The sequence below is a fragment of the Oncorhynchus keta genome, chromosome 20 (assembly GCF_023373465.1).
Source record: "Oncorhynchus keta strain PuntledgeMale-10-30-2019 chromosome 20, Oket_V2, whole genome shotgun sequence".
Classification (NCBI taxonomy): domain Eukaryota; kingdom Metazoa; phylum Chordata; class Actinopteri; order Salmoniformes; family Salmonidae; genus Oncorhynchus; species Oncorhynchus keta.
In genome coordinates, this window is record NC_068440.1 from 11,498,467 (window position 1) to 11,526,217 (window position 27,751).

At 42.6% G+C, this 27,751-nt stretch overlaps 3 protein-coding genes across 4 annotated transcripts in view; all 3 read left to right on the forward strand.

Moving 5' to 3' along the window:
- The window catches only part of syt11a (synaptotagmin XIa), a 28,340-nt gene extending 21,586 nt beyond the window's left edge, over positions 1 to 6,754 (forward strand). The window contains exons 4-5 of the mRNA XM_052472074.1: positions 1,577 to 1,697; positions 1,845 to 6,754. Coding sequence (XP_052328034.1) covers positions 1,577 to 1,697; positions 1,845 to 2,155 — 432 coding nt within the window. The 3' untranslated portion in view covers positions 2,156 to 6,754. The remainder of the gene's footprint in view (positions 1 to 1,576; positions 1,698 to 1,844) is intronic.
- A 2,608-nt stretch (positions 6,755 to 9,362) lies between these two features.
- Positions 9,363 to 19,378, forward strand: rit1 (Ras-like without CAAX 1). 2 transcript variants are annotated; one of them, XM_035795449.1, is made up of 6 exons: positions 9,363 to 9,613; positions 11,565 to 11,651; positions 12,495 to 12,551; positions 14,220 to 14,293; positions 15,500 to 15,691; positions 17,840 to 19,378. In XM_035795449.1, the coding sequence occupies exons 2-6, from the start codon at positions 11,570 to 11,572 to the stop codon at positions 18,068 to 18,070; spliced, it is 636 nt and encodes a 211-aa protein (XP_035651342.1). In that variant the 5' UTR covers positions 9,363 to 9,613; positions 11,565 to 11,569; the 3' UTR covers positions 18,071 to 19,378. The 2 variants fall into 2 exon arrangements, with proteins under 2 accessions (XP_035651342.1, XP_035651343.1); XM_035795450.2 differs by lacking the exons at positions 9,363 to 9,613; positions 11,565 to 11,651 and adding an exon at positions 12,060 to 12,187.
- A 113-nt stretch (positions 19,379 to 19,491) lies between these two features.
- On the forward strand, positions 19,492 to 24,346 carry LOC118399394 (peroxisomal membrane protein 11B-like). The gene is made up of 4 exons (XM_035795448.2): positions 19,492 to 19,964; positions 20,532 to 20,647; positions 20,749 to 20,950; positions 21,283 to 24,346. Exons 1-4 carry the CDS (start codon positions 19,909 to 19,911, stop codon positions 21,701 to 21,703), a joined length of 795 nt encoding a protein of 264 aa, XP_035651341.1. The 5' UTR covers positions 19,492 to 19,908; the 3' UTR covers positions 21,704 to 24,346.
- The last annotated feature ends 3,405 nt before the right edge of the window (positions 24,347 to 27,751 follow it).

A 27,751-nucleotide genomic window follows, 5' to 3' on the forward strand; every position in this document is an offset into this window, starting at 1 on the left:
CTTGAAAGTATGACAAATGTACCATTTGCGTTGTACTTTAGAGAAATATTTTTTGAAAGATTAAATTGTCAGGGAACTCAGCAACACTAATAATGGTGGGTCATTTTCTGCATTTCACTCTGCAGTGAGTCTATGGCATGTTCGTTTATATACTCAAAAGGTGCTTTTAAGTGTGAAATGTACCATTTACTACATGAGTACTTCAGGTTATAGTCAAAAGGAGTACAGTGTTAGAGAAGTGTAGAGTATTGTTGTGTACCGACTGCAGTGGTTTCAGACTATTTTTATAGACTAGTCTTTCTCAGAGCAGAGTTCCCCTAGTGGGGATTCTAAATGAGATGTGGCGTTAAGTCCTGCTCGTTAATGAAAAAGCTACAGATGCACTGGACTAGAGAAAATTAGGAGGCTATCTATTTACGTCATACTTTGCATGCAGATCCCAGTGCAGATGGTAGCGGATTTGCACACGCACGCATGGCAAGACACACACGCGCATACGTCCCGGCCCGGGTAATTCTCCAGTTCTCCTTTTTTAAGTTCAAGCTCAGCCTTGGGCCGCCTCCCACAGTGCGTTGCCAGAGTGACACCTAGGTGTAGTATACGAATTCACGAGAAAGAGAGTGAGGCCAAGAGTAAAACGGAGAGCGGGATGAACAGAAAGACAGGGGAAGCCGCAGGTCTACATACTGTATATTACTTTTACGGAAATTATCTATGGTGTATAAATTGTGTGGAAGTGGGTAGTGGGTTATGGACGTATAATGTCTGCCCTATTTGTGTGCAAGGCAGGTTTTGTGTGTATGAGTGTACTGTATGCGTACTTTGTGTGTGCATGTGTGTGTTCTAACTACGCGTTCCCTCTGCAGTGTGTGTGTATCTACATTCTAACCCTGCGTTCTCCCTGCAGTGTGTGTGTATCTACATTCTAACCCTGCGTTCTCTCTGCAGTGTGTGTGTATCTACATTCTAACCCTGCGTTCTCTCTGCAGTGTGTGTGTGTCTACATTCTAACCCTGCGTTCTCTCTGCAGTGTGTGTGTATCTACATTCTAACCCTGCATTCTCTCTGCAGTGTGTGTGTATCTACATTCTAACCCTGCGTTCTCTCTGCAGTGTGTGTGTATCTACATTCTAACCCTGCATTCTCTCTGCAGTGTGTGTGTATCTACATTCTAACCCTGCGTTCTCCCTGCAGTGTGTGTGTATCTACATTCTAACCCTGCGTTCTCTCTGCAGTGTGTGTGTATCTACATTCTAACCCTGCGTTCTCTCTGCAGTGTGTGTGTATCTACATTCTAACCCTGCGTTCTCCCTGCAGTGTGTGTGTATCTACATTCTAACCCTGCGTTCTCCCTGCAGTGTGTGTGTATCTACATTCTAACCCTGCGTTCCCTCGACACTGTGTGCGTATCTACATTCTAACCCTGCGTTCTCTCTGCAGTGTGTGTGTATCTGCGTTCTCTCTACAGTGTGTGTGTATCTACATTCTAACCCTGCGTTCTCTGCAGTGTGTGTGTATCTGCGTTCTCTCTGCAGTGTGTGTGTATCTACATTCTAACCCTGCGTTCTCTCTGCAGTGTGTGAGCCGTGGGGAGCTGCTGGTGTCTTTGTCCTACCAGCCTGTCACTCACAGGCTCAATGTGGTGGTGCTGAAGGCCAAACACCTGCCCAGGATGGACATCACTGGCCTGTCAGGCAGTAAGTACTACACACACACACACACACACACACACACACACACACACACACACACACACACACACACACACACACACACACACACACACACACACACACACACACACACACACCTCACCCCCTTTCCCCTCTATCCATCCCTCACAGACCCCTATGTGAAGGTGAACGTGTTCTACAGCCACAAGCGCATCGCCAAGAAGAAGACACACGTGAAGAAGTGCACACTCAACCCCGTTTTCAACGAGTCATTCATCTACGACGTGCCCGCCGAGCTGCTGGCCGACGTCTCCGTGGAGTTCCTGGTGGTCGACTTCGACCGTACCACCAAGAACGAGGTGGTGGGCCGCCTGGTGCTGGGTGGCCAGAGCCTCATGCCCACTGGGGTCACCCACTGGAGAGAGGTCTGCGACAACCCCCGCCGGCAGATTGCCAAGTGGCACACCCTGGGCGAGTATTAGGACAGCTCAGAAAAATCTCCCCAAAATTTTGAAAATCGTGCAATTTCTCGGAGTGGGTATTCTGTCGAAAAACCACCACTACCACTACTATTTCAATCCTATTCTCTTAGAAAAATAAATAAAAGAATGAAATAGAACCCTTCCTGTCTGAAATAAAGAGACCCAACCAGACCACCATAACCCCACCCAGCATGGACTTGTAAGGTAGGACCACTCTCTTCTATGAAAAATTACCACAACCATTGAGGCGACCACTGTGGCTGAAAAAAAATCTGACCAGACTTTTAGGAATCACTGACGACAAAAGACTTGATTGAGTATTTCAAAATCTAGATCTGAATATAGGAAGACATATTCAAATGTATACACAAATATATAGCCTACACATTCGAGACTGTCAGCGATATCCATGTGGTCCTACCGGTTGGGTGGGGGTGTAAAGGGGATGTGGTTAATCCAATCAGAGTTCACATCAGAGAGCATCACAACCTCCCACCCCTGTCACCCATATGTATAAACATTCAATTACTTGTTAAATATAATTACAAGTTAAATATAAAACACACCTGGGAAGGAATGTGGCCACAGAATACAGTATGCAAGACTTTCTCTTAACCTAGTGTACCACTTCCTCTTTAAACCAGGAAGTATCTCATGGTACTGCACAAAACTGGGAGGGTTTATGTTAATTAGAGGGCGTGGTTAATTTATATTGAGAAGGGGCTGTTTTTCTAAAGTAGGGGCGTTTTTTTATTTTCAAACAGCAGTGGTAATATTAGACGTGTGGTCAATTTATGGGGCAGGATAGAGTACTATATTACAATGTTCACGGGATAATACTGATATCGCTAAGTGTTTTAAGTTATGGGCAGGGAAGGCTAGAGGGATGTATTGATCTTATCTACCACCACGTTTATGTTTCTTCATTTCAATGTGGACCATATATGTTTCATCAGTAAGCTCACATGTAGCAACAATACCCATGAAATTCAATAGTCAAACTGCATGAGTCAGAGCTTTTTCATGCACAGTGTAAAATGAGTTCAAATGAATTCAAGCCACCTTTCCTATCCTATATTAGCGAGGCAGAGACAAAATGGGGAATGTCATTTTGTGGGGCAGATTCATACCAACGCTGGCATAACAATCGGACATTATTCACCTGCCGTTCATGTACATGTTGGAAAACCTGCGTTCAGTATATAACAATGTGTCTATGATAAGTCAATCAATCAATCTAATGTATTTATAAGGCCCTTCTTACATCCGCTGATGTCACAAAGTGCTGTACAGAAACCCAGCCTAAAACCCCAAACAGCAAGCAATGCAGGTGTAGAAGCACGATAAGTGCATTGTGGATGGAAAATCACTCTGCTACACTGAACCCTCCCTCAGTAGCACACAACCTCAGTGGATTGGGTCTACCCCGTTAGAGTAAATTGATGATTTCTGGTTTTACATTGTGACTCCTGTTGCTCTCCCTATCATTTCATTGGTGCATTTATTTTTTTAGACCTGACGTGATTGGTCGAGGCGAGGCTGTAGCCATGTGGCGCGGGAAGCTATAATTGGACGGATCTCAATGTACCCGAAAGCCCGTTACAGTACACCCGTTGTCATGGCGACCACCGAAGGCCATTAAATGATCTGTAACTTTATGTCTGTTTATGTCAATTTTACCAGAGAGAGCTTTGTCGTTCATATGCTGTTCCACAGGGGCCATTTGGCCCTGTATACACATGCATGTCAGTGCTTTACTCCTGTCAATTTATTAGAATACACCATTTAGTAGAATTTATAGTCACGTCATTGGTAACGGCTCAGTCGATCCTTGTTTGAGCTCACCGTCTTTTTGAAATACATTTTGTGTGGGGTGAGTTCGTGTAAGAATGCAAATGTTCATCTCCTGCAATGTCTCATCCACTGAATTCAACAAAGGCTTCAAAGTGTCAGCTCGGGTTCTGGTGCCCTCCCTTCTCCCCGAGCTCTTGCTCTCTGTTTATCACCGCTGTTGCTCCACAGCACGGTCCCCATTGTGTCAGAGGTTTTTTTTGGAACTATGATAGTCAATAGCGATCAAGCTGTCACTCACTGCACACTGTCTCTTTGCTGTGTCTATACACTGCATCTCACTGTAGGTGTACACTGCTAACCACTTAGCTTGAATGTTGCATATTCCTACCCTCACACACAGGTAAACATTGTACACATTCAGCTTCACCGGCCTCTGAGGTGCTCAAACTGAGTCCTTGTAAACTAGCTGCAATGCTAGCTTGGGTTTGAGCTAACTTGAGCTAGCAAATAAATGACCATAAATGTCTGTTATTACATGTTATTTGCGTGGTGTTGTCACTCAACAAGCTTCTTTGGTTAATGCTTGGCATATCACAGTTTTATGTAGATACCATTGATAGCGGTTTTGGCACTCGTAAGTGTTGTGTCCTTTCCTATGAAAGTCATCACATTCCACATGGAATTGAGAGTAGGCAGTAAGCACATCTGGGCTGCGCACTGAACATTTTGTATATCTGATTGCACTTTGAAAAGCCCAAAGCAACCTTTTTTGTTTTTATCACTGGTTGATTTGATCAAACTTTTTTTTTTTTTGCTCTCTTTTGATACTTTTGAAAACAAATATCTATTTGTAGTTATTGTAATATAAGAGGCTAATATCCTGGGCAGTTCAAGTCCTTTGTCCTATAGTTTTCCCTCACAGCCATGAGATATTGGAAATTTGTTCAATTACATTATCACAGTATCTTCAGTTTCCATCGAAACTATACATCAAGGCAACTTGTTGAAACAAAATGTAATTGTCATTAATTAAGAAGCACTGTCTCGGTAACCCATTTCAGACTTTTGGTTTCATAATGTTTGAATGATTAGCACAGCACTTAAAAAAAAAAAAATCACAACAGCCGCACAGGTTTCGATAACCTAGAGACATTTTTCAAACTGTAGTCTTTCCAATTCAGAGAAAGGTCCTCTGACTATCCTTTTGTCTTTGTCTCTGTAGGAGGCTTCCAGTCTGGGGCATGATTTAATTATATGGATATAAGTGCACTTTGGAGTGAGGTAAAATTGCATTAGCCCTAACACCATGACCCCACCGAGGCTTGTCTTGGGGAAAGATGTGCTGGGCAGTAGACTGGAAATGTGTTGTTGTATTTACCATATGGGGCCCTGAAGGTAGGCTACAAATGCCCAAGTTTGTAGTGTGAGCACAGGCTCAAAGCATCTCTGTCAGAGTCTCACCACGGAAAGGCCAATGGGTTGTAGTCCACCGTTTGGCCAACTTTTTCCAGGAGATTCTAACATGGTGGCTGAGGAATAGTGTGACGTCATCTTTATTCATTGCTCTGTCCTCGCTGGAGAGTTAGACGGTACATCTAGAAAGGAGTGGTGTTCAGGCTCCTAACTGTAGCTGCGCTAATAAGGGTTGCGTTCAATATTTTAAAAAGTGTTAAAGTGGAACATTTTTGGAGGGTGAAAGGAGAATGATGACAGCATCTTAGCATTGTTCTGTGGGAAAAGGATGGCTGTCAATGTGTCTGTTGATAAGGACACAAGTGTTTCGTTTTTTTTGTCTCACGTGTCTGTGCATGACAGATAATTACTGCGAGAGGCGAGATGTCTTTGGCTAGCAACATTATGAGTTCTCTTCATGACAGGAAGGTTTAGTGGAGATCAAATCAAGGTGTATCATAATTGCTAGCTAACATATTTTAGAAAACAAACCGTGTACATTCTCCCGTTTCTGTATCTTTGACAGATTTTCTAGTTTCCTATTTCTATGTTCTCACTGTTTCTTTCTGACTTTACTTTGAGATTCTGGGGTTGTGTATGTTACAGGTGCCTGTGATCGATATTCAACAGTTTCTTCTTCCTATGAGCATTTCCTTTTGTAAATAGCACAGAAAGCACTCTGCAAAGATCAGCAACGATGTCCCATATCACGGAATAATCCAAACCAAAATTAGATGCTCTGGCTTTGTAACCCTCTGTTTTGCTGTCCTCCCCTAAACCCATAGCTTAATCAAAGCATTTTTTTTGTAGATATCAAAATGTAAATACAGTATAACCTTGTGTAAATGACAGTTTGTTCCCAGACACTATCAGGCAGATGCACTGCCGCCTGTCGTTAGCGTATGTGATTGTTCCCCCAGGAATGGCAAAGGGCTCTCCCCTCGCTGTGAATGTGTTCAATTGTTGGGGTGCCCTCCCTTTTCCTATCCCTTGGCCCTGACTGAATCCCTCTCTCTAGTCCACTCTCCTTTTCCTTCCATGACAACCCATCCCACTATTTTGCTGTTGTGTGTTGTACAGACAAATCTGAGGTGTGAATAAAAAGAGACAAAGAAATCAATGGGTTGTGAGTATCCCATTGGCTGTCTTTGATTCACCGCCTCAGTCATAATTGAAGGTCAGAGTTGTATGTTGTGTGTGTGTGGGGGAAATGCAAAACAAGACCAGTACTCTGAAATGTGTTTAAACTGCATAATGCTATGTAGTCTATGCTAAATATATTACACTAATGCTGACTTGTTGAATTTGTTAACACAATGAACGTGCAAATAAATAAACTGATACACTATTTGAGTCTTTTTTTGCTTGTCCTTTTTGCTAAGTCACACTTGGGCAGACACACGACTAGCTCACTGATTTCTCTCTGGAGCCAGAACTGCTTCAATGCAACTTGACATAGACTCTGAAACTCTATTAACTCCGGAAACACCTGTGTGGAATCACCTGGTTTCAATATACTTTGTACCCCTCATTTACTCAAGTGTTTCCATTATTTTGGCAGTTACCTGTACGTGTCTCGTATACATCACCACCTATGCATGGCAGGTAGCCTAGATGTTAGAGGGAAAGTTGTTGGCACAAGACCCAGGCCGGAACATTACAAACATAGGAACTGAACTGGCACCTGAAGGGCTGCTGGTGTACCCAAGAGCAAGACAGTTAACTCCAAATTGTCCCCATCCAGGGATTCTGCACCGTGACTGACAATGTGCCTCTTAACAACAATTTTTATTCTATTATAATAAACTTAAAATTTGTGTCTTAGTAGGCCTATTATTTGGTTATATAAGTGAGGACTTGGTGGACTGGATATTCTTTAGGTTAGGTTTTACTTGTTCCAGTGTGCTGGTAAGGGCAAAGATGACAGACAGGTAGGATTCCAGTTAAGGTGATTTAATAACGCTGAAGACGCACAGGCATGGAACAGCACCGTACAGTGCATTCAGGATGTATTCAAACTCCTTGACTTTTCACACATTTGGTTACGTTACAGCCTTATTCTAAAATGGATTCAAGCGTTTCCCTCAATCTAAACACTATATCCCATAATGACAAAGCAAAAACAGTTTTCTACATTTTTGCAAATGCATTAAAAAAACAAAAACATCACATTTACGTAAGTATTCATACCCTTTACTCAGTACTTTGTTGAAGCACCTTTGGCAGCAATTACAGCCTTGAGCCTCTTTGGGTATGATACTACAAGCTTGGCAGACCTGTATTTGGGGAGTTTCTCCCATTCTTCTCTGCAGATCCTCTCAAGCGCTGTCAGGTTAGATGGGGAGCATCGCTGCACAGCTATTTTCAGGTCTGTCCAGAGATGTTCGATCTGGTTTAAATTTGGGCTCTGGCTGGGCCATTCAAGGACATTCAGAGACTTGTCATGAAGCCACTCCTGCATTGTCTTGGCTGTGTGCTTAGGGTTGTTGTCCTGTTGGAATGTGAACCCAGTCTGAGGTCCTGAGTGCTCTGGAACAAGTTCTCTGTACTTTGCTACATTTTTCTTTCCCTCGATCCTGACTAGTCTCCCAATCCCCGCCGCTGAAAAACATCCCCACAGCATGATGCTACCTACCACCACGATGTTTCACCCTTGGGGATGGTGCCAGGTTTCCTCCAGACGTGACGCTTGGCATTCAGGCCAAAAGGCCAAAGAGTTCAGTCTAGGTTTCATCAGACCAGAGAATCTTGTTTCTCATGGTCTGAGAGTCCTTTCGGTGCCTTTTGGCAAACTCCAAGCAAGCTATCATGTGCCTTTTACTGAGGAGTGGCTTCCGTCTGGCCACTCTACCATAAAGGCCTGATTGGTGGAGTGCTGCAGAGATGGTTGTCCTTCTGGAAGGTTCTCCCATCTCCACAGAGGAACTCTGGAGCTCTGTCAGAGTGACCATCGGGTTCTTGGTTACCTCCCTGTCCAAGGCTCTTCTTTTGCTCAGTTTGGCTGGACGGCCTGCTCTAGGAAGAGTGTTGGTGGTTCCAAACTTCTTCCATTTACGAATGATGGAGGCCACTGTGTTCTTGGGGACCTTCAATGTTGCAGAAATGTTTTGGTACCTTTCCCTAGATCTGTGCCTCTACATAATCCTGTCTTGGAGCTCTACGGACAATTCTTTCAGCCTCATGGCTTGGTTTTTGCCCTGACATGCAATGTCAACTGTGGGACCTTATATAGACAGGTGTGTACCTTTCCAAATCAATTTACCACAGGTTGACTCCAATCAAATTGTAGAAACATCTCAAGGATGATCAATGGAAACAGGGGACGTACCTGAGCTCAATTTCGTCGAGTCTCATAGCAAAGGGTATGGATACTTATGTAAATAAGGTATTTCTGGGTTTTTTTCAGTTTTTTTTCTCTAAAAACCTCATTACGTCATTACGTAAAACACACAATAACGTTACTCAAATTGACTGGCCAGGTACAGACTCCCACTTTTTTCTGTACATTTTTGATTGAGGCATGTTGATTGATGTTGTAAGTTCTGTTCAAGATCAACCATTCGTGACCAACTATATTCATTGCGTTTGGCTCGTCGAACCCGTACTACTGCTGCTGCTGCAGTCAGCCAACAATGATTTGCTGGCCTGCTGCTGACGTCACTCACAATGCACTTTTGCAGCCAGGCTCGTGTGTTGTGACAGTGTGACAGGGAAAATCATTTTTGTGTAATTTAGAGGGAAAATGTGTGCATTTTAGCGTTTGAGTCACGTTTTAAAAGTTGCTAAAATTTCCAAATATATTTTTTAAAGTAGCTAAATTTGTTGCTAGGTGCTGTTTGAAAAATAAGTTACCAGGGTAGTCTGAAAAGTTGCTAAATCTAGCAACAAAATTGATTTGTTGTCATCATTGCTCGATATCACCCAGCATGCTCTGCTCAACTTCCAAGGTGGGCGGAGCTACAGCTAACGTTACTGATATGATTAACTACAAATATTTCACAGCCTATTTGACTTTTCAAGGTCACTTCCAACTCTACTGAAAAGTCACAGCCACTGACCCGACGGGAGGTGGGATCCTGTGACGTAGTTTTCAGATTGCTGGCGTTGTTTACAGTTAGTGAGGATTTTGTAGCATGACTTATCAAACGTCAAGCACTAAATGGCCATAAAAGTCATTTCGGAAATTATGAAGAAAGAAGCTCTGTGACACAGGTGAGTCGCTCATTTCTATTCCTGTATGCATGAAGTCAGTTGGCTCTTTTATGTTTGCAAATGTTCAATAATTTGCTTTCGTCGTAGTCGGCAATATACATATTTCTCACTGAACTCGTTCCTTTTAATTACATGAAACAATGTGTGCAATGTCCGATTGAACACTGATCTACAAAAAGGCTAACAAGTTCATCAATGATCGACTCGTAGCCTACACTTTGTTCTTCAAATAATCTTACATTTTAAGTTTTTAGAAAAAGGTAGTCATTTGTTTTTCCTAATCCTATGACACCTAACGTTACAGCCACACAATTCATTCTGCTACTTTACCAGTCTTTTGAAGGTTCGCTATTGCCCTTTTAAAAATATTTTTGTTGTTGTTTATCCTGTTTCAAAGTAGCCAATAAATGATATTAAATAGTAGTTGTATTTTAGTGAATGTTTGCAACGGATGCAGTTTTCACTGCGACTTCGTCAGATTCAATGATTTTAGATTTAAAATGTTTTATATTTTCGTCCGCTGAAACGTAGCCGACTCACTGTTTGTAACATTAGGCTATAACAACGTGACAGTAGTGCAATACACGTTTACTTTTGTTGCGCTTAGTTTAGGTAGCCTCTACAAATAATAATGACACCCCCTAACTGTGGACGTTGAATAAGGCTACCACAGAGTCGATATGTTTAATCGGCATTTCAATAAAACTTCCGAGGCCTGAACTATCTGAAGCCTGGAGACTCTCTTGAATCATAGAGCCTGTGTCGGCTCGGCAATATGCTACAATACCATCCACTCCTTTGTGTTTTTGGATCTACCAAAGATATGTTTTGATGCAATTTTGGGGACATGGGGGTCAGTCATGCGTTATTGAAGTTCAGACCTCCTATTTTACATAAAACCAGGCAAAAAAAAAAACGTAGCTACACTCAAGCGGATATGAACATCTATTTTTAACCACCAAAGTTATGTCTGTTCTATCTGCCTCTGTCCTGACAACAATGAACCGGCTTTGTCAAACATCGTGTCTCTGCATGCCATCATTGAGAGAATGTGATCACTTCATAATGACTACCATTAGTAGCCTAGGCCCTAATGATAAGTAACTGTCTGCTTATGTAGGTAGGCCTCTTTGTCAAGGATAAATATATAATTAATTATCATTTATTCTGACAATTAAATAAAAGTTTTTAATATAGTCTGGTGTTGTAAAAAATGTTATTTAAATCATGCTATTTTGGGTTAGAGAACGGGAAGGCTAGGTGATAACAATAATAGTTGTGATGACATTGCCTGGGTTTGTGGTGGTCAATGTCACACATTCGCCTTGCACTTAGAAATCACATGATTGCTGTCAAGTCGATAGTTGGTTCCTCTTTCCGCATGAGTTATACTAGCTGCTGCATACACCAATCTAATAAACTGGAGAGCCATCTGACTCTTTTATAAGTCAATCTACACACACCAAATGGGTCCGAGGCGATGACAATAGTGGCCTATTCATGAGTTGAATAGTTTTTTTGTTTGTTTTTCAAGGGTGGCAAAGTAGACTAGAATGTTGGCTGTATAGCTCTACTTCTGTCCCTGAAACCACTCTCTATTTCACCTCTGTCTCCTAGCTATTCTTTAGATCTACTGTGTGGTTGACTGACCTGACTTTTGACAGTGAATGGATAATGATGTTGAAGTTTGCCTGTGTGGTGTATCTCGTTCTCTCTTTCTAATCTCTTGTCATTAGCTTTAGCGCTTGACACATGACAGCAAGATTGCACATTAGCATGTGTGGTATCATGTTTGTGTGTTAGTCACTTTCAACTCTGTACACTCTCTTTCATAGTTCTATTCGTTAGTCCTGGGCTTAATAAACTGGGACCAAAAATTATTATGTGTGTGTGTGTCTGTTTTAAAGGCTATATGTGTTTTACTCACAGCCTGTTATCTCTCTGTTCATAGTGTAAATGGAGTCATTGCGAGGCTCCGGGGGCCTCTCCCGCGAGTACAAACTGGTGATGTTGGGAGAGGGGGGAGTGGGAAAGAGCGGTGAGTACACACACACTCATAATCCACTCATAATTACACTTAACTGCACTCCACCTCACTCTTACTTAGTGCATGTCTTTTCTTCTGTCTTGCGGTCTGTTTGTTTGTACATATTATGTCTGACTGGCTATTCTTCTCCACCTCATTACTTCTCCTAATGTCGTAATGCTGCCTTGTCTTTTCTGTGTTTCTCTGACACACCCTCCAAGTGCAGTCAGATAGTCAGGGTTCTCTTCTCGTAAGCATGGGCGTTGGCCGCCTTCTACGGCAGTCTGGGGTGTCGTTTGGGTGCCTGTCGTCAGGGAGACGCGTCAGTGCCTAACAACCCCCCGCCCCCCCTTCTTGGCTACTGTTGCCATGGAGACTGGCAGAGTTCACCTGGTATAGGTACACAGAAAAGTAGTAAAAACATCGGCGAGAGGGAGGATTTGGAGGGATAGCGGGAGAGATGGGTCGTTAAAAACAACATCTGTGCCTGCTTTCGCCGTGGAAACTAGAGTGGGCGTACACTGATGCTGCAGAGACGGAGATACTGTGTGTTTCTGTGTAAGCTGCAGGGTGTGTTTATCTATGCGTGTGAACCACTACCCGCCTGGAGGGAGAAAAATGAGACAAAGGAGAGGTGGAGAAGTGTGTGATACAACCTGCGTTATGTAATAAATTCTCCCGCATTGACTTCGTAATCCTTTTCTCTCCATCTCTCTTCCGCTCTGTCTTCTGATCTGCTGTAGTTTGTTTCTGATTTCTCCTCTGTGGTTTATTGATGCAGTGCTTTGTGACAACGTAATTGCCCCCCCCCCCCAAATAGCTTGTGAAAACTTAAAACTCTCTCTTTCTCCTCAGCTATTATAATGCAGTTTATCAGCCACAGGTTCCCTGAAGACCATGACCCCACCATAGGTGAGAGAGTGCTTGGTATCTTATCAAACTAACGCCACTCATATTTGGCCTGCTTTAACAGCACCAAAAATGGCTACAACAAATCAGTGATCATGTTGTGTTTTGAATCAATCATTCATTTTATATATATATATATAACAGGTTAATGGGTACACCTCCCCATTCATGAAAATGGATTGCTCCTACGGAGAGTGAGTCACCTGGCAGTGGCTTGCTATATTAAGCAGGGATCGAGGCTGTTCTATTGAACATTAGAATGGGCAAAACGAGTGACCTAAGACACTTTAAGAGGTATGTTCATCACGGGCAGGCACTCCGGATCCAGTGTCTCAGAAACGGCCACCCTCCTGGGCTTTTCACACGCGACTGTGTCTAGTGTTTCCCCAGAATGGTGAGACAAACAAACAAACCTCCAGTCAGCGGCAGTTCCTGTGGGCGAAAACAGCTCGTTCATGAGAGGTCGAAGAAGAATGGCAAGAATCGTGCAAGCTAACAGGCGGGCCACAAACGGACAAATAACGGCAGAGTACAACGGTTGTGTGCAGAACGGCATCTTGGAGTGCACACCTCGTTGATCCTTATCACATGTGGGCTGGGCTGTTGTAGCAGACGAGCACACAGAGTTCCACTCATATTTTGGGGCGGCAGCGTAGCCTAGTGGTTAGAGCGTTGGACTAGTAACCGGAAGGTTGCGAGTTCAAACCCCCGAGCTGACAAGGTACAAATCGTCGTTCTGCCCCTGAACAGGCAGTTAACCCACTGTTCCCAGGCCGTCATTGAAAATAAGAATGTGTTCTTAACCGACTTGCCTGGTAAAGGTAAAATTAAATTAAATATCAGCTAAAAATAAGAAGTGGTCACACGATCGCCAACACTGGACAATTGAGGAGTGGAAAAACATCACCCGGTCCGACAAATCCCAGTTCCTGTTGCGTCCCAGTTCCTGATGGCATAGTCAGGATTTGGCATAAGCAGCACAAGTCCATGGACCCATTCTGCCTGGTGTCAACGGTACAGGCTGGTGGCGGTGCTGTACTGCCGTCCAATCTGCAGTAACTGCATGATGCCATCGCGTCAGCATAGACCAACATCCCTGTGGAATTTATCTGACTTGTAAAATCCATGCCCTGAAGAATTCAGAAGAATTCAGGCTGTTCCGGGGGCAAAGGGGGATCCGACCTGGTACTAGACGGGTGTACCTACAGTTATATTCATAACTGTACTTTACCTTTGTCGGTCACTCTGCATAACATACTATGGGTACAATCACACCCCAACCCGGGTCAGAGGGTACCAAATGGCAGCCAAAGCACACACCGGTTCCACAGTCTTCAAAATGGGCTTACAGAAGCCACCTTTTTCACTAAAACTTACCTGAGATGCCTGAACTGTCAGTGCCCCATATAGGGAAACAGAACTTACTGCAACTTGGCCTACGAGTCCATAGACCCCCACAGTTCCAAGAACAATACTTGCCTCGCTAGCCTGAAATGTCAGAACTCGTACAAGGAACCACAAGTTCCAAACAACAGAACACCTGTCGTAACTTGGTAAAGTGCATCCACTCGCTGCATAGTATCGGCCAGATTCGATGAACCACAGCTTATGACATGTAACTACACAATCATCCTGTATAGCCATTAAAATACCACTCAATGTCTCTCCCAGAGGATGCATACAAGACACAGATCCGCATCGACGATGAACCTGCCAACCTGGACATACTGGACACAGCAGGACAGGTACACTTCCTCACAAAGGCCTTCCGTATAAATATCACGTCTCCACCTCTTTTGGCTGTGTCTCATTCTCAATAGTCTAATATGGCTTCCTCCTCTCCTTCAACTGATCTGTAAACATAGGATAGGTGAAAGCAATATTTTAAAAAACACCTGGGAAGGACTGGGAATTTGCTTTCATCGGTCTAGTTATTTTGCATCAGTTCAAATAGAGAGGAAAGCCTCTCCCTCTATCCCAATGCTCACTTTCCTTTAAATCAACCCTTTCCGACGGTCTCTCCCTGTCTCTCAATTCCATTCAATCAGTCTTATTAGGATGATAATTTATCATTGATAAGTAATTCTTACATTGCCAAAGCAAACCCAGCGGAACAAATTTCACTCTGTCGCATCTCCCCTTCACCGTCATAACATCTGCATCCTTATTCTTCTCAACTTTCTTTTAAGCGTCGCTCACTCTCATCTACTCCCTTTCTTTTCCCAAAACGTACATTTCTGTCTCTCACCCGCTCCGCACAAAGGCCTCTCTCACTGTCTCTCGGACTCATCCATAGACACGTATGGTTCACTTATTATATTAGTCATTTCCATATATGGTCATGTACATGTTCTTTAATATATGCCTGTGACTGGGTTTGTTTGTACCATACCAAAGTCAGGGAAGTGTCCACACAGAGAATTGCAGTCCACTGTCCACACAGTCCACTGTCTCAAGTGACCCTTAAATTCTGAGTCATCCAAATTCTAATCTTATTTTTTTCTGTGGGTCTCCATGTTGATCCTCCAGTAGCTTGTAGGAAAGACAGACCAATGGTGATTGATTTTCTTGATGCTCTCAGGCATACACACACATACCAGTATGTGGGGGGTGTGTCTTCTATCCTTGTGGGGACCTAAAATACCCCAACAACAAAATTCTCCCTCGTAAGGATATTTCCCACATCCCCATGAGGGTAAAGGCTATTTTAAGCTTAGGGGTTAGGTTTAGGGTTACAATTAGGGTTAGGAGTTAGGTTTAGGTTAGGGTTAGGGAAAATAGGATTTTGAATAGAAATACATTTTAGGTCCCCGTGAGGATAGAATAACAAAGTGTGTGTGTGGCACCGGGATATATAATGTTATCTAAGTATTTTGCTGTGATGCTTTCTGTATCAGTCCTTAACCACTCTCTCTACCCCCTCCTCCTCCCTCCCTCATGCCCCTTTCCAGGCAGAGTTCACAGCCATGCGGGACCAGTACATGCGGGCGGGCGAGGGCTTCATCATCTCCTACTCCATCACAGATAGGCGGAGCTTACAGGAGGCGCGCCAGTTCAAGCAGCTCATTGACCGTGTGCGCCGCACCGCCAACACCCCCGTGGTACTGGTGGGCAACAAGTCTGACCTGACTCATCTACGACAGGTGAGAATTCAGGGGAAGGAAGGAGGGAGGCGGGGAAAGGGACACTCATTGGTAGTCTTGGAACTACAGTATGTTTTGCCCGCTATCTGGCTGCATTAAATTCCTACCATTGTTCAAAATGCCTGTCTTTATATATTTACTGGAAGATCTACAGATTGCCTGTCTGACTGGTGTAGTAGATTTACCAAGGAGACGGGGGATCTGTAGATTTACCAAGGAGACGGGGGATCTGTAGATTTACCAAGGAGACGGGGGATCTGTAGATTTACCAAGGAGACGGGGGATCTGTAGATTTACCAAGGAGACGGGGGGGATCTGTAGATTTACCAAGGAGACGGGGGATCTGTAGATTCAAACATTTACTGTAACGTATACAGTGCCTTCAGAAAGTATTTCTACTCCTTGCTTTATTCCACATTTTTGTTACAGCCTGAATATTTAATCCCCTTGTATATCTTTTTTTTCTCTCACTCGTCTACACATAATACCGCATAATGACAAAGTGAAAATGTTTTTAGAAATACAGTATCTAATTTACATAAGTAGTCACACTCCTGAGTCAATACCTTGTAGAAGCACCTTTGGTAACAATTACATCTGAGTCTTTCTGGGTAAGTTTCCAAGAGTTTTCCACACCTGGATTGTATAGCATTTGCCCATTATTCTTTTAAAAGGGGAATTCATCTTACAGTACCTGGTGGAAAGCAGGCTGAACCAGGTTTTACTCCAGGCATACCCATAACATGATGCAGCCACCACTATGCTTGAAAATATGGAGAGTGGTACTCTGTAATGTATTGGATTGGATTTGCCGGAAACATAACAATTTGTATTCGGGACAAAGTGAATTGCTTTGCCACATTTTTTGCAGTATTACTTTAGTGCCTTGTTGCATTTTAAAAAAACATTTTGTATTCTGTACAGGTTTCCTTCTTTTCACTCTGTCAATTAGGTTAGTATTGTGGAGTAACTACAATGTTGTTGATCCATCCTCAGTTTTCTCCTATCACAGCCTTTCAATTCTGTAACTGTTTTAAAGTCACCATTGGCCTCATGGTGAAATCCCAGAGGTTTCCTTCCTCGCCGGCAACTGAGTTAGAAAGGACGCCTGTCTTTGTAGTGACTGGGTGTAAAAAATGACAGGCCTCATCTTTTAAGTGGGAGAACTTGCACAATTGGTGGCTGACGAAATACTTTTTTGCCCCACTGTAGTTGTGTGGGATACAGAGATGAGGTAGTTATTCAAAATTCACATTAAATACTATTATTGCACACATGAAACTTATGTGACTTGTTATTAGAATTTGTACTCCTGAACTTATTTAGGCTTGCTATTTTATTTTTATTTGATTTATTTAACTAGGCAAGTCAGTTAAGAACAAACTCTTATTTACAATGATGGCCTACCAAAAGTTTAAAGACCTCCTGTGGGGGCTGGGGATTCATTTATTTTTAAATAACACATAAATATAGGACAAAACACACATCACGACAACAGTACATAGAGAGAGACCTAAGACAACAACATAGCAACACATGACAACACAGCATGGTAGCAACATGACAACAACATGGTAGCAGCACAAAACATGGTACAAACATTATTGGCCACAGACAACAGCACAAAGGGCAAGAAGGTAGAAGATGACAATACATCACGCAAAGCAGCAATAACAAATGGGTTGTCATTTTTTATTAATTTGTAAACATTTTGAAAAACAATTCCACTTTGACATTATGGTGTATTGTGTGTAGGCCAGTGGGGGAAAAAACATCTCAATTTCATCCATTTTAAATTCAGGCTGTAACAAAATGTGGAAATTCTACAGGTCTGAATACTTTCTGAAGGGACTGTATATCATGACTCTATTTGGTACCATATACTGTATATACCAGAGGAGGCTGGTGGGAGGAGCTAAAGGAGGATGGGCTCATTGCAATGGCTGGAATGGATAGGTGGAACGAAGTCGACCATGTGGTTCACATATGTTTGATACGTTCCATTTATTCCATTCCAGCCATTACAATGAGCCCATCCTCCTATAGCTCCTCCCACCAGCCGCCACTGGTATATACCAATTATCGTCTGTCTGTTGGTTTTTATCTCTATATTGGCTTTGAACATGCTGCTTCCCTCCGCTGCAATAGGTGTCAGTAGAGGAGGGGAAAGAACTGGCCCGGGAGTTCCAGTGCCCCTTCTTCGAGACCTCAGCGGCATTTCGCTACTACATCGACGAGGTATTTGCCGCCCTGGTCCGCCAGATCCGCCAGCGCGAGGCAGAATCGGTCCGCGGCAGCGAGAGGAAAACCAGGAGGAGCCAGTCGTTCTGGAGCCGCATGCGCTCCACCTTCCACAAGAAACAGCACTCTGAGCACTGAGAGAGAGACGCTGTGAGATATGTTACCCTTACAGCCCCAATTCCTAGTTCCAACTCCCACGAGGAGACCAATGACTCTTATCTGAGTTAGATTGAGTGTTTGCAATGGGCAATTAAACTAACAATCATTACTGAAGATATGAGATGAGTCTTGTGTGCGCTTCAGAGAAGGCAGGAACTGTGCTGATGTACCGTATACTCATTGTGCTGAAAATTGGGTCTGGTTTTTAACTACAGCCGACGTTAGCATTTTAGTATCCAATGAAACCAATTGACTGTAGTGTTGTATATTGTAAATGCTGAGACACTGTGGAGTTGGCCTGAAGTTACGACATTTCTTTGATGGAGAGCCAGTGAGGAGACGTTTAGGTGAAACTGTATTGGGGGGGGGTAGAGATTATGGTGAGTGGAAGGGAGCAAAGACTAGGCAATGCAGAATATTCAGACGGTCACACAGTAGGTAAAGTGGCATAGGTGCTGAGGAGTGAACTCCAAAGTTTGATTTTAAAGGTGGTTGGTTGGGAAATACAAAGGGGTATGAGCCGTTAGTTTGAAGATTAAAGGGAGGGTCCCAATGGATGTGGTTTATCTTGCCAGCCAATGAAAGAGAAGGATGAAAATAATTTAAAGATTGTAATATAGAAGATGATTAAAACAAAGACATTCTGATAGCATTCACTGTGCATTTAGGTTCCTCCTTTTCAATTGAAAAGCCATCAATCGATTTTTGCTTAGTTTGTAAGCTGACTGGCCTGTACACACGGTTGGTGCCATGTTCCAGTAGGAGTGGGTGTATTTTGAGAGTGTGAACTGAGTTGCAGGGGATACTTAATACACAGGTGATGTTGACACGGCATTACTATGCAGCATTGCCTAATATGGTCCACTGATCTATACTTGACCCGAATGGGCTGATAGTTGGCTTGGGCAATATGACGATCACATCCAAATGACATAAATCACTGGATTTAAAAACATTTTTAGAATGGAATTTGATGGGCGTAGCTGGCATTTTGATTTTGCTCTGCCTACAACAGGGTTTGATTGTCTTCATATAGTGTTTCAGCGACTAGAGACGATGCCAAGTACAATACCTCTCTAGAGTGATACACACTCACTCCTTTATTACTTACTCCCTGACCTGTAGTGCACCGGTTGTGCTCTTATTTCAGCCCTGTGTGGATCTGGTAGTGCCACATATGGGATAATATGTTTTGTTTGTTTTATTTCTCTTGATCATGATTGTTTCCTTTAATTTATTTTCTATTAACACGCTATAATAAAATGGCCTGCCATTTTTTTCCATTTACTGGTTTGTTGTCTGGCCTCTTATTGTGTGTGTGTGTCGCCCCCGTGTGGCAGTATACGGTTTCGCAGTAAATATAATCCACAGCAATGAGTTGCCTTGACTATTGTTTTTGAATAACTACAAGTGTTAATTTTCATGTCTGTTATCACATATTATTCAATAGCGTGCTCCACTGAAACGACTAATGCCATGTACAATACAAGCCATGTATTGTGGACGAACCTCCTACAAGTAACGTAGCGAATGCTTACTGTGCAATAGGACTTTCGCTTTGTTGTCCCTCCACAGATTCCGTCCACGGGTAAAGGAGATGTGAAGTTCGTGTTGTGAAGCTAACTCTAGCGAAAATAAACACATTCTGTTGGCGGACGTTTGGGGCACATGGTGACATACTGAACTGTGCAGATAGCATTGGGCAGCTCTTGCCAGAAGACTGTATATAAGGTTGTAGATAGATTGCTAGCAGACAACGGATACAGGCCTAATCAATCCACAGTTGCAAAGGAAAGCAAGTGTTGCCTGTCGCCAACATGGACTCTTGGATTCGATTTAGTGCGCAGAGCCAAGCCAAGGAACGAGTTTTCAGGTGGAGTGGCTAAAATGTATTGCAGTTGAGATTTCTCAAGACAGCAAAGTTAATAAATGTATTTTTTAATCACTAGCATTCAATACAAACTGAAATCCATGAGTATACAAAAATGTGTAGATATAAGAGGACGAAAAAGTACAAATAACTTAATAAAATGTCCAGCGATGACTTTTTGTAGGTTTTTTTTGTCTGGTTGCTCCTGCCGGACACTGCCTCCCTCCCGGTGTCATTGGGTTTTGCGGGGCAGCTGATTTTGGGTTTGAATTGAAGGGGTTCATGCAGTGTTTTGTCTCGGGCTCTCGCAAACCTGGATAAATTAAATGGCAATCGCTATTTTCAGCCTTTCCCTATCAAGTGGCCATTGTCCCAACTGCATTTGGTATTATACTGATAGTTACTGTAGCTACATGAAAGTAATTACCAATTGCCCTTGACATGAAAACTGGGGAAGTAGACGAAGTTGTGCCCAAGTTATTAATCGCAAGATGCAAAAAATGTACTGTACTAAAGTAACAGCTATAATCAGATTTTGACACATTTGATTCCTTTTCTGTGTTCACACAGGGCTGCACAGTACACCTGTACGTTGCTAGGTTACACTCTCCAGAAGGGTGGGGCAGGTGTTGAGCTCCTGAAGACAGTGAAACAACTGGAAGCTCATGTGAGCCTAACAAGGAAGTGTAAGTCACTGTCTGCAAGTCAATGCTACACCTCTGTGCCTCAAGTTTACTCTCTGTACATCAACTCTGGGTTTCACGTCACTCTCTCTCTCCCTCTCCAGTGATGCGTCTCGGGAACTCGGCAGAGGCTGTGGAGGCAGCGAAACGTGCTGTCCACCTCTCGGACAGCGTGTTGCGTCTCTGTCTGACCGTGGCCCACCTCAACAAGGCCATGTACTTCGCCTGTGACAACGTGCTTTGGGCCGGCAAGGCTGGTCTCCTGCCCCAACTGGACCAGGTCAAGTGGAGCCAGAGATCCTTCAGGTGACTGAAGGATTATGAAATTTAAGCCTTAAATTTCACCACATTAGGAATCAGTATATTTGAAGTGGCCAAGGTCATCAGAAGTCCTGTAATTAACTTTACTACTATTGGCAGTTGTTAACTACATTCTCTCTCCCTAGAGCTATTTTCTATCGCTTTCGTTATCTAATTCTACCTCTTAACTCCCCCTCTTTGCTACTTTTTCTTTCGTTCAATGTCTCCTACATCCTCTCTTTTCTGGTCTCACTATCTTTACTTTCTCTCAGATTTGACATGAATCTCTCTCTGCCTCATGCTTAATCTCTCACATCTTTCTATCTCGCTCTCTACAGGTACTACCTCTTTGCCCTCATCCTCAACCTAACCCGGGACGCCTACGAGATCCGCCTGCTTATGGAGCGTGAGGCCCGCTCCTCCCATGTGGGGTCAAAGGCTACCTGGGCCTCTTCTCCTCCCTCTCCACACCCCTCTTCGCTCACCCCGGAGAACGTTGACCTCTCCGACCCCTCTTCCCTTCCCGGAGCCATATTACCTGTACGCCTCCGCAGACAGTGCCACCTGCTGGTGACAGTGCTGCGCAGCAACCCACCGCTGCTGCTGGACCTGCTGAAGAACGCGTGCGACGTGTTCATCCCCCTAGACCGGCTGGGCATCTACCCCACCGGCCAGGGCTTCGTGGGGGCCTGTGGCCTGGCCTCTTCGGTCCTCTCCATCCTCACCATCGTCCACCCCTGGCTCAAGCTCAAACCGTGAAGAAGCCAGAATATTTGGTTGAACGCTCGAGTCGAACATTCTTCAAGCCTTGAAGGAGACATTTTGGCCAAACTTTTTAGGTCCCCTCGAAGTGAAGAAGTGCTGTTGTGTCGAGGAATGCAGCATGACACAAGAGCAGGGGTCCTGTACACTGCTTGCTTGGAAAGTTTTGCGTTTTTTTATTTGGAATGCCAGCTTTTTGGGCAGATCACGCTCGGACGAAGGTTGGTGGACTGAAACAGTGGCATTTCGAATCAAAGAGAGAGAATTTGCAAATGAGCGCTGTATTTAAAATCTGTCTTATGTATTTCAGCTCGTGCTCAGACATGTTCAAACACAAAGTTCCCCAAATGCCATTTGGTTGAGTTGTTGAAAGGACCTTCCCCATGCGAGTGTATAGAACCGGCTCATGGAAAATTTTTGCGTCAGACCGGTAGACGTTTAAACACCTTAAAGCACCGTACATCACAACTGATGGGCTTTGTGAAGTGATACCTAGCACAAAGAATACCAGATCGTCATTCAATTGTGTGTGTCTGAACACAAGCTGCGGGGAGCACATTTTTATCACCTTAAATCAGCGTTTTAAATGGATCCTGATCACTAGTTAGGAGACAATTCCATGTCCATATAGTGTTTCTGTCCTGTTAGCGTTAAATTATGTAATTGGAAAAGATTATCTGTACAGTATTGCGCCAATGTCATCCCCGTGGAACGCTGTACAGCTAGATAAGTGGAAACGTTTACCTAGTGAAAACCATCACACATTAAAGCCTTGTCAAGGAAAAGGTGCAGTGAAATATTTGCTCATACTGTGTGTGAATGTGTCATAATGACTTTTGAAGTGAAGGATCCTTTTTGTAAACGGTAAAAGGGGACATTTATGGGCTGCCAGTCAGCTGTATTTTTGTGCTGATAGTGGTAATACTGTATGTCCACGTACATTACCAACATTTATACATGCGTGACGTGAATTAGTACGTTTACAGAGCCAGAAAAATGAAAGCAATTGATTCCGTCCGTTTAACTCGTTGAATTCACCCGACAGCTAATTATTTAGTCTACTTGGAAGTAAATTTGTTTGTCTTCTTAAAAATCCATTTGTTTAACTCAATTACATCAATAGTATATATTAAGGCCAAGCCATTTGAAGCTATTCAACCAGATGCGAATGGAACTATAATAGATATGTAAGTGTACTCAGCTGTTGACACAGCAGTGGCATAAAGCCAGTCTAACTTTCAAACAGCTCTTTATTTATTTTTTTAAACCTTTGACTTTCTCCTTAAAGTATTCATACCCCGTGTCTCACCCATCTACACGCAATACGCAATACCCCATAATGACAAAGTGAAAACATGTTTTTCCATTTTTTTTTGCTAAATTATTGAAATATCTCATTTACATAGGTATTCACACCCCTTAGTCAATACTTTGTAGAAGCACCTTTGGCAGTGATTACAGCTGTGAGTCTTTCTGGGTAAGTCTCTAAGAGCTTTGCACACCTGGATTATGCAACATTTGTTCATTGTTTGTTTTTTTACTTCAAGCGCTGTCGAATTGGTTTTCATTTCTAGACAAACATTTTCAGGTCTTGCCATAGATTTTCAAGTAGATTTAAGTCAAAACTGTAACTCGGTCACTCAGGAACATTCACTGTCTTCTTGGTAAAGCAACTCCAGTGTAGAATTGTCTTGTGTTTTAGGTTACTGTTGTGCTGGTGGAAGGCAGACTGAACCAGGTTTCCTTCCTCTCCGGCAACTGCGCTAGGAAGTACGACTGTATCTTTGTAGTGACTGGTTGTGTTGATATACCATCTAAAGGGTAATTAATAACTTCACCATTCTTAAAGGGATATTCAATGTCAGCTTTTCTTTTTTTTTTACACCCATCAACCAAAGGTGTCCTTCTTTGCAAGGCATTGAAAAACTTCCCGGGTCTTTGTGTTTGAATCTGTGTTTGTAAATCATTGCTCGACTGAGGGACCTTACAGATAATTGTATGTGTGGGGTACAGAGATATAGTCATTCAAAATTCATGTTAAACACTAATATTCCACACAAAGTGAGTCCGTGCAACTTATGTGCACATTTTTACTCCTGAACTTTAGGCTTGCCCTAAAAAAGGGGTTGAATACTTATTGACTCAAGACATTTCAGCTTTTTCTTTTTTATGAATTTGTAGTGACAGAAAAAAATCTCAATTTGATCAAAGGCTGCAACACAACAAAATGTGGAAAAATGTCCAGGGGTGTGTGTGAACTTTCTGTTACAGGGCTACCAGAGAATTGTGCACTTAGTCAGTGTGCCGTTTGGTCTCGTCGTACTCATTCTCCTTGACACACTAATTGTGGACATGATTTCTGGTTTAATCTCATTTTACACTACTTTGAGAGCCCTGAATCACACTGTAGAGGTGTGACTGTCAATGATTCATGCTCAAATGGCAGACTGTATAATGATGTATGGTCTTGTAAATAACATTTGAACAGTTTTGATGAGAATTGGAGCGGGTTGTTACAACTATTTTCCTCAGAGTGAGGATGTTTGAAATCTTGTCTTTATATTAATGTACCACAAGTGCTGAGGCTTAGCCGCTGTGTGGACAAAATGTTTTCCCAAAATAAATGCCTTTTAATTTAAACTCTGTCGGCTCTATTGTGTAAGTGTTGAGGGTTATTCTAATGCCGTTGACTGCTGTGACTCAAGCATTTTTACATTTCAGGCTTTAGAAATTGAACAGACGCTATTATCCAGAGTCATTTATAATCAGTGAGGACTTTACTGTGCCCTGAGGGACACCAGTAGTGAGACCATCCTTCATTTGACTGATCTTTGATTAGAAAATGAAACAAGTGCAACATCGTGGATGTTAACCAAGGATTCACAGATCACCTGTCCAGATCATTTCAAATCAGTGCAATCTGCAGAATAAGAAAAAGAGATGATGAAAGCACAGCATTTTAATATTAACCTGACCCCGATGGTGGAGGTGTGTGGGAAGGCCATTATTTGTGTGGAAATGAGAGGCCCTGATCTAATACAGTACTGAACATTTAATCCTTGTAGCCTTGAACAGAACATGTTGTGACTGGTCCCTCAGCACCGCAGTGATATACAGTGCTTTCAGAAAGTAGTCACACTCCTTGACTTTATCCACATTTTGCTGTGTTCCAGCCTGAATTTGAAATCTATTAAATTGAGATTTTGTGTCACTGGCCTACACACAATACCTCAATGTCAAAGTGGAATTGTTTTTAGGAATTTTTACAATAATATAAAAAGTCTATGTTTTCAAACCCTTTTCTATGGCAAGCCTAAATACATTCGGGAGTAAACATGTGCTTAACAAGTCGCATAAGTTGCATGGACTGCAAATAACAGTGTTTAACATGATTTTGTCATGACTACCTCATCTCTGTACCCCAGACGTGCAATTATTGTGGTCCTTCTGTAGCTCAGTTGGTAGAGCATGGCGCTTGTAACGCCAGGGTAGTGGGTTCGATTCCCGGGACCACCCATACGTAGAATGTATGCACACATGACTGTAAGTCGCTTTGGATAAAAGCGTCCACTAAATGGCATATATTATATTATTATTATTATCTGTAAAGTCCCCAAGTCGAGCAGGGAATTTTAAACACAGATTCAACCACAAAGACCAGGGAGGTTTTCCAATGCCTCACAAAGAAGGGCACCTATTGGTAGATGAGTAAAAAAAAACAACAGACATTGAATAGCCCTTTGAGCATTATTTATTAATTAGTTATTAAATACACTTTGGGTGGTGTAGCAATAAACCCAGTTATTACAAAAGTGAAGGCGTAACTCAGTTGCTGGAGAGGAAGGAAACCGTTCAGGGATTTAAGCATGAGGCCAATGGTGACTTTAAAACAGTTACAGAGCTTAATGGCTGTGATAGGAGAAAACTGAGGATGGATCAACAACATTGTAGTTACTCCACAATACAGGACTAACCTACATGACAGAGTGACAGAAGCCTGTACAGAATAAAAATATTCCAAAACATGCATCCTATTTTCAATTAAAAATCATTATTTATAACCTTGTTATATATTACCTATTCATTTTGTAACTCATTTCATGTATGTTTTCATGGAAAATCAGGACATTTCTAAGTGACCCCAAACTTTTAAACGGTAGTGTAACATGTATATTCAGCATCAGTTGAGTGTAAAAAAAATAATTCTCTGCTCTTTATCACACTATTTCCCTGGTTAGTTTGGGCAAATAGCAGAAGCTCGAAGCATCTTAGCAGAGTTGTGGGTCTATTAAAAATCTCACTTGTCAACAAAAGACTGGAGCACAGGCTATATTTATTGTAGCATGTTCTGCCACCAACACATGAATCTCAACTATACAGTGCTGCAGGCCTATTTTTTTTTAAACTCCCTAGTCCTTGCCGATGATAAGCATACCCATAACATGGTGCAGCCACCACCAAGCTTGAAAATATGAAGAGTGGTATTCAGTGATGTATTGTGTTTGCCCCGAACATAACACTTTTTTTATTCAGGACATAAAGTTAATTTTTGAGCCACATTTGCTGCAGTTTTACTTTAGTGCCTTATTGAAATAATTGTGTCCTTCAAACTTAGCTTTTGTCAAAGAATCCTCCATTTGCAGAAATTACAGCCTTGCAGACCTTTGGCATTCTAGTTGTCAATTTGTTGAGGTAATCTTAAGAGATTTCACCCCATGCTTCCTGAAGCACCTCCCACAAATTGGATTGGCTTCTTATGTACCATATGGTCAAGCTGCTCCCACAACAGCTCAATAGGGTTGAGATCCGGTGACTGTGCTGGCCACTCCATTATAGACAGAATACCAGCAGACTGCTTCTTCCTGAATTAGTTATTGCATATATTGGAGCTGTGTTTTGGGTCATTGTCCTGTTGTAGGAGGAAATTGGCTCCAATTAAGCACCATCCACAGGGTATGGCATGGCGTTGTAAAATGGAGTGATAGCCTTCCTTCTTCAAGATCCCTTTTACCCTGTACAAATCTCCCACTTTATCACCACCAAAGCACCCCCAGATCATCACAATGTATCCACCATGCTTGACAGACGACGTGAAGCACTCCTCCAGCATCTTTTCATTTTTTCTACATCTCACGAATGTTCTTCTTTGTGATCCGAACACCGAAACTTAGATTTGTCTGTCTTTAACACTTTTTTCCAATCTTCTTCTGTCCAGTGTCTGTGTTCTTTTGCCCATCTTAATATTTTATTTTTATTGGCCGGTCTGAGGTTTGTTTCCTTAGCAACTCTGCCTAGAAGCCCAGCATCCTGGAGTCACCTCTTCACTGTTGATGTTGAGACTGGTGTTTTGCGGGTACTATTTAATGAAGATGCCAGTTGAGGATTTGTGAGGTGTCTGTTTCTCAAACTAGACACTAATGTTCTTGTCCTCTTTCTATTCTGGTTAGAGACAGTTTGCGCTGTTCTGTGAAGGGAGTAGTACCCAGTGTTGTACGAGATCTTCAGTTTCTTGGCAATTTCTCGCATGGAATAGCCTTCATTTCTCAGAACAAGAATAGACTGACGAGTTTCAGAAGATAGTTCTGTACTCAAACCCACAAATGCTGATGCTCCAGATACTCAGCTAGTCTAAAGAAGGCCAGTTGTATTGCTTCTTTAATCAGGACAACAGTTTTCAGCTGTGCTAACATAATTGCAAAGGGGTTTTCTAAATATCAATTAGCCTTTTAAAATGATCAACTTGGATTAGCTAACATAACGTGCCATTGGAATACAGGAGTGATGGTTGCTGATAATGGGCCTCTGTACACCTATGTAGATATTCCATTAAAAATCATCTGTTTCCAGCTACAATAGTTATTTACAACATTAACAATGTCTACACTGTATTTCTGATCAATTTGATGTTATTTAATGGACAAAAAAACAAGGGACCCCAAACTTTTGAACTGTAGTGTATACTCTACTGAAAACATTTGTCTACTTCATGCAGTCCCTCTTATCAACACCAGAGGACGCCCCTGTTCAGTTAATGCATGAAGAACA

Bases quoted from the DNA above. Each gene is read 5' to 3' on its own strand.
- rit1 (XM_035795449.1), top strand. From the start codon at position 11,570: ATGGAGTCATTGCGAGGCTCCGGGGGCCTCTCCCGCGAGTACAAACTG. The intron at 11,652-12,494 runs GTGAGTACACAC...CTTTCTCCTCAG, and splicing joins GGGGGGAGTGGGAAAGAGCG to CTATTATAATGCAGTTTATC. The intron at 15,692-17,839 runs GTGAGAATTCAG...CCGCTGCAATAG, and splicing joins ACCTGACTCATCTACGACAG to GTGTCAGTAGAGGAGGGGAA.
- LOC118399394 (XM_035795448.2), top strand. From the start codon at position 19,909: ATGGACTCTTGGATTCGATTTAGTGCGCAGAGCCAAGCCAAGGAACGA. The intron at 20,648-20,748 runs GTAAGTCACTGT...CTCCCTCTCCAG, and splicing joins TGTGAGCCTAACAAGGAAGT to TGATGCGTCTCGGGAACTCG. The intron at 20,951-21,282 runs GTGACTGAAGGA...CGCTCTCTACAG, and splicing joins TGGAGCCAGAGATCCTTCAG to GTACTACCTCTTTGCCCTCA.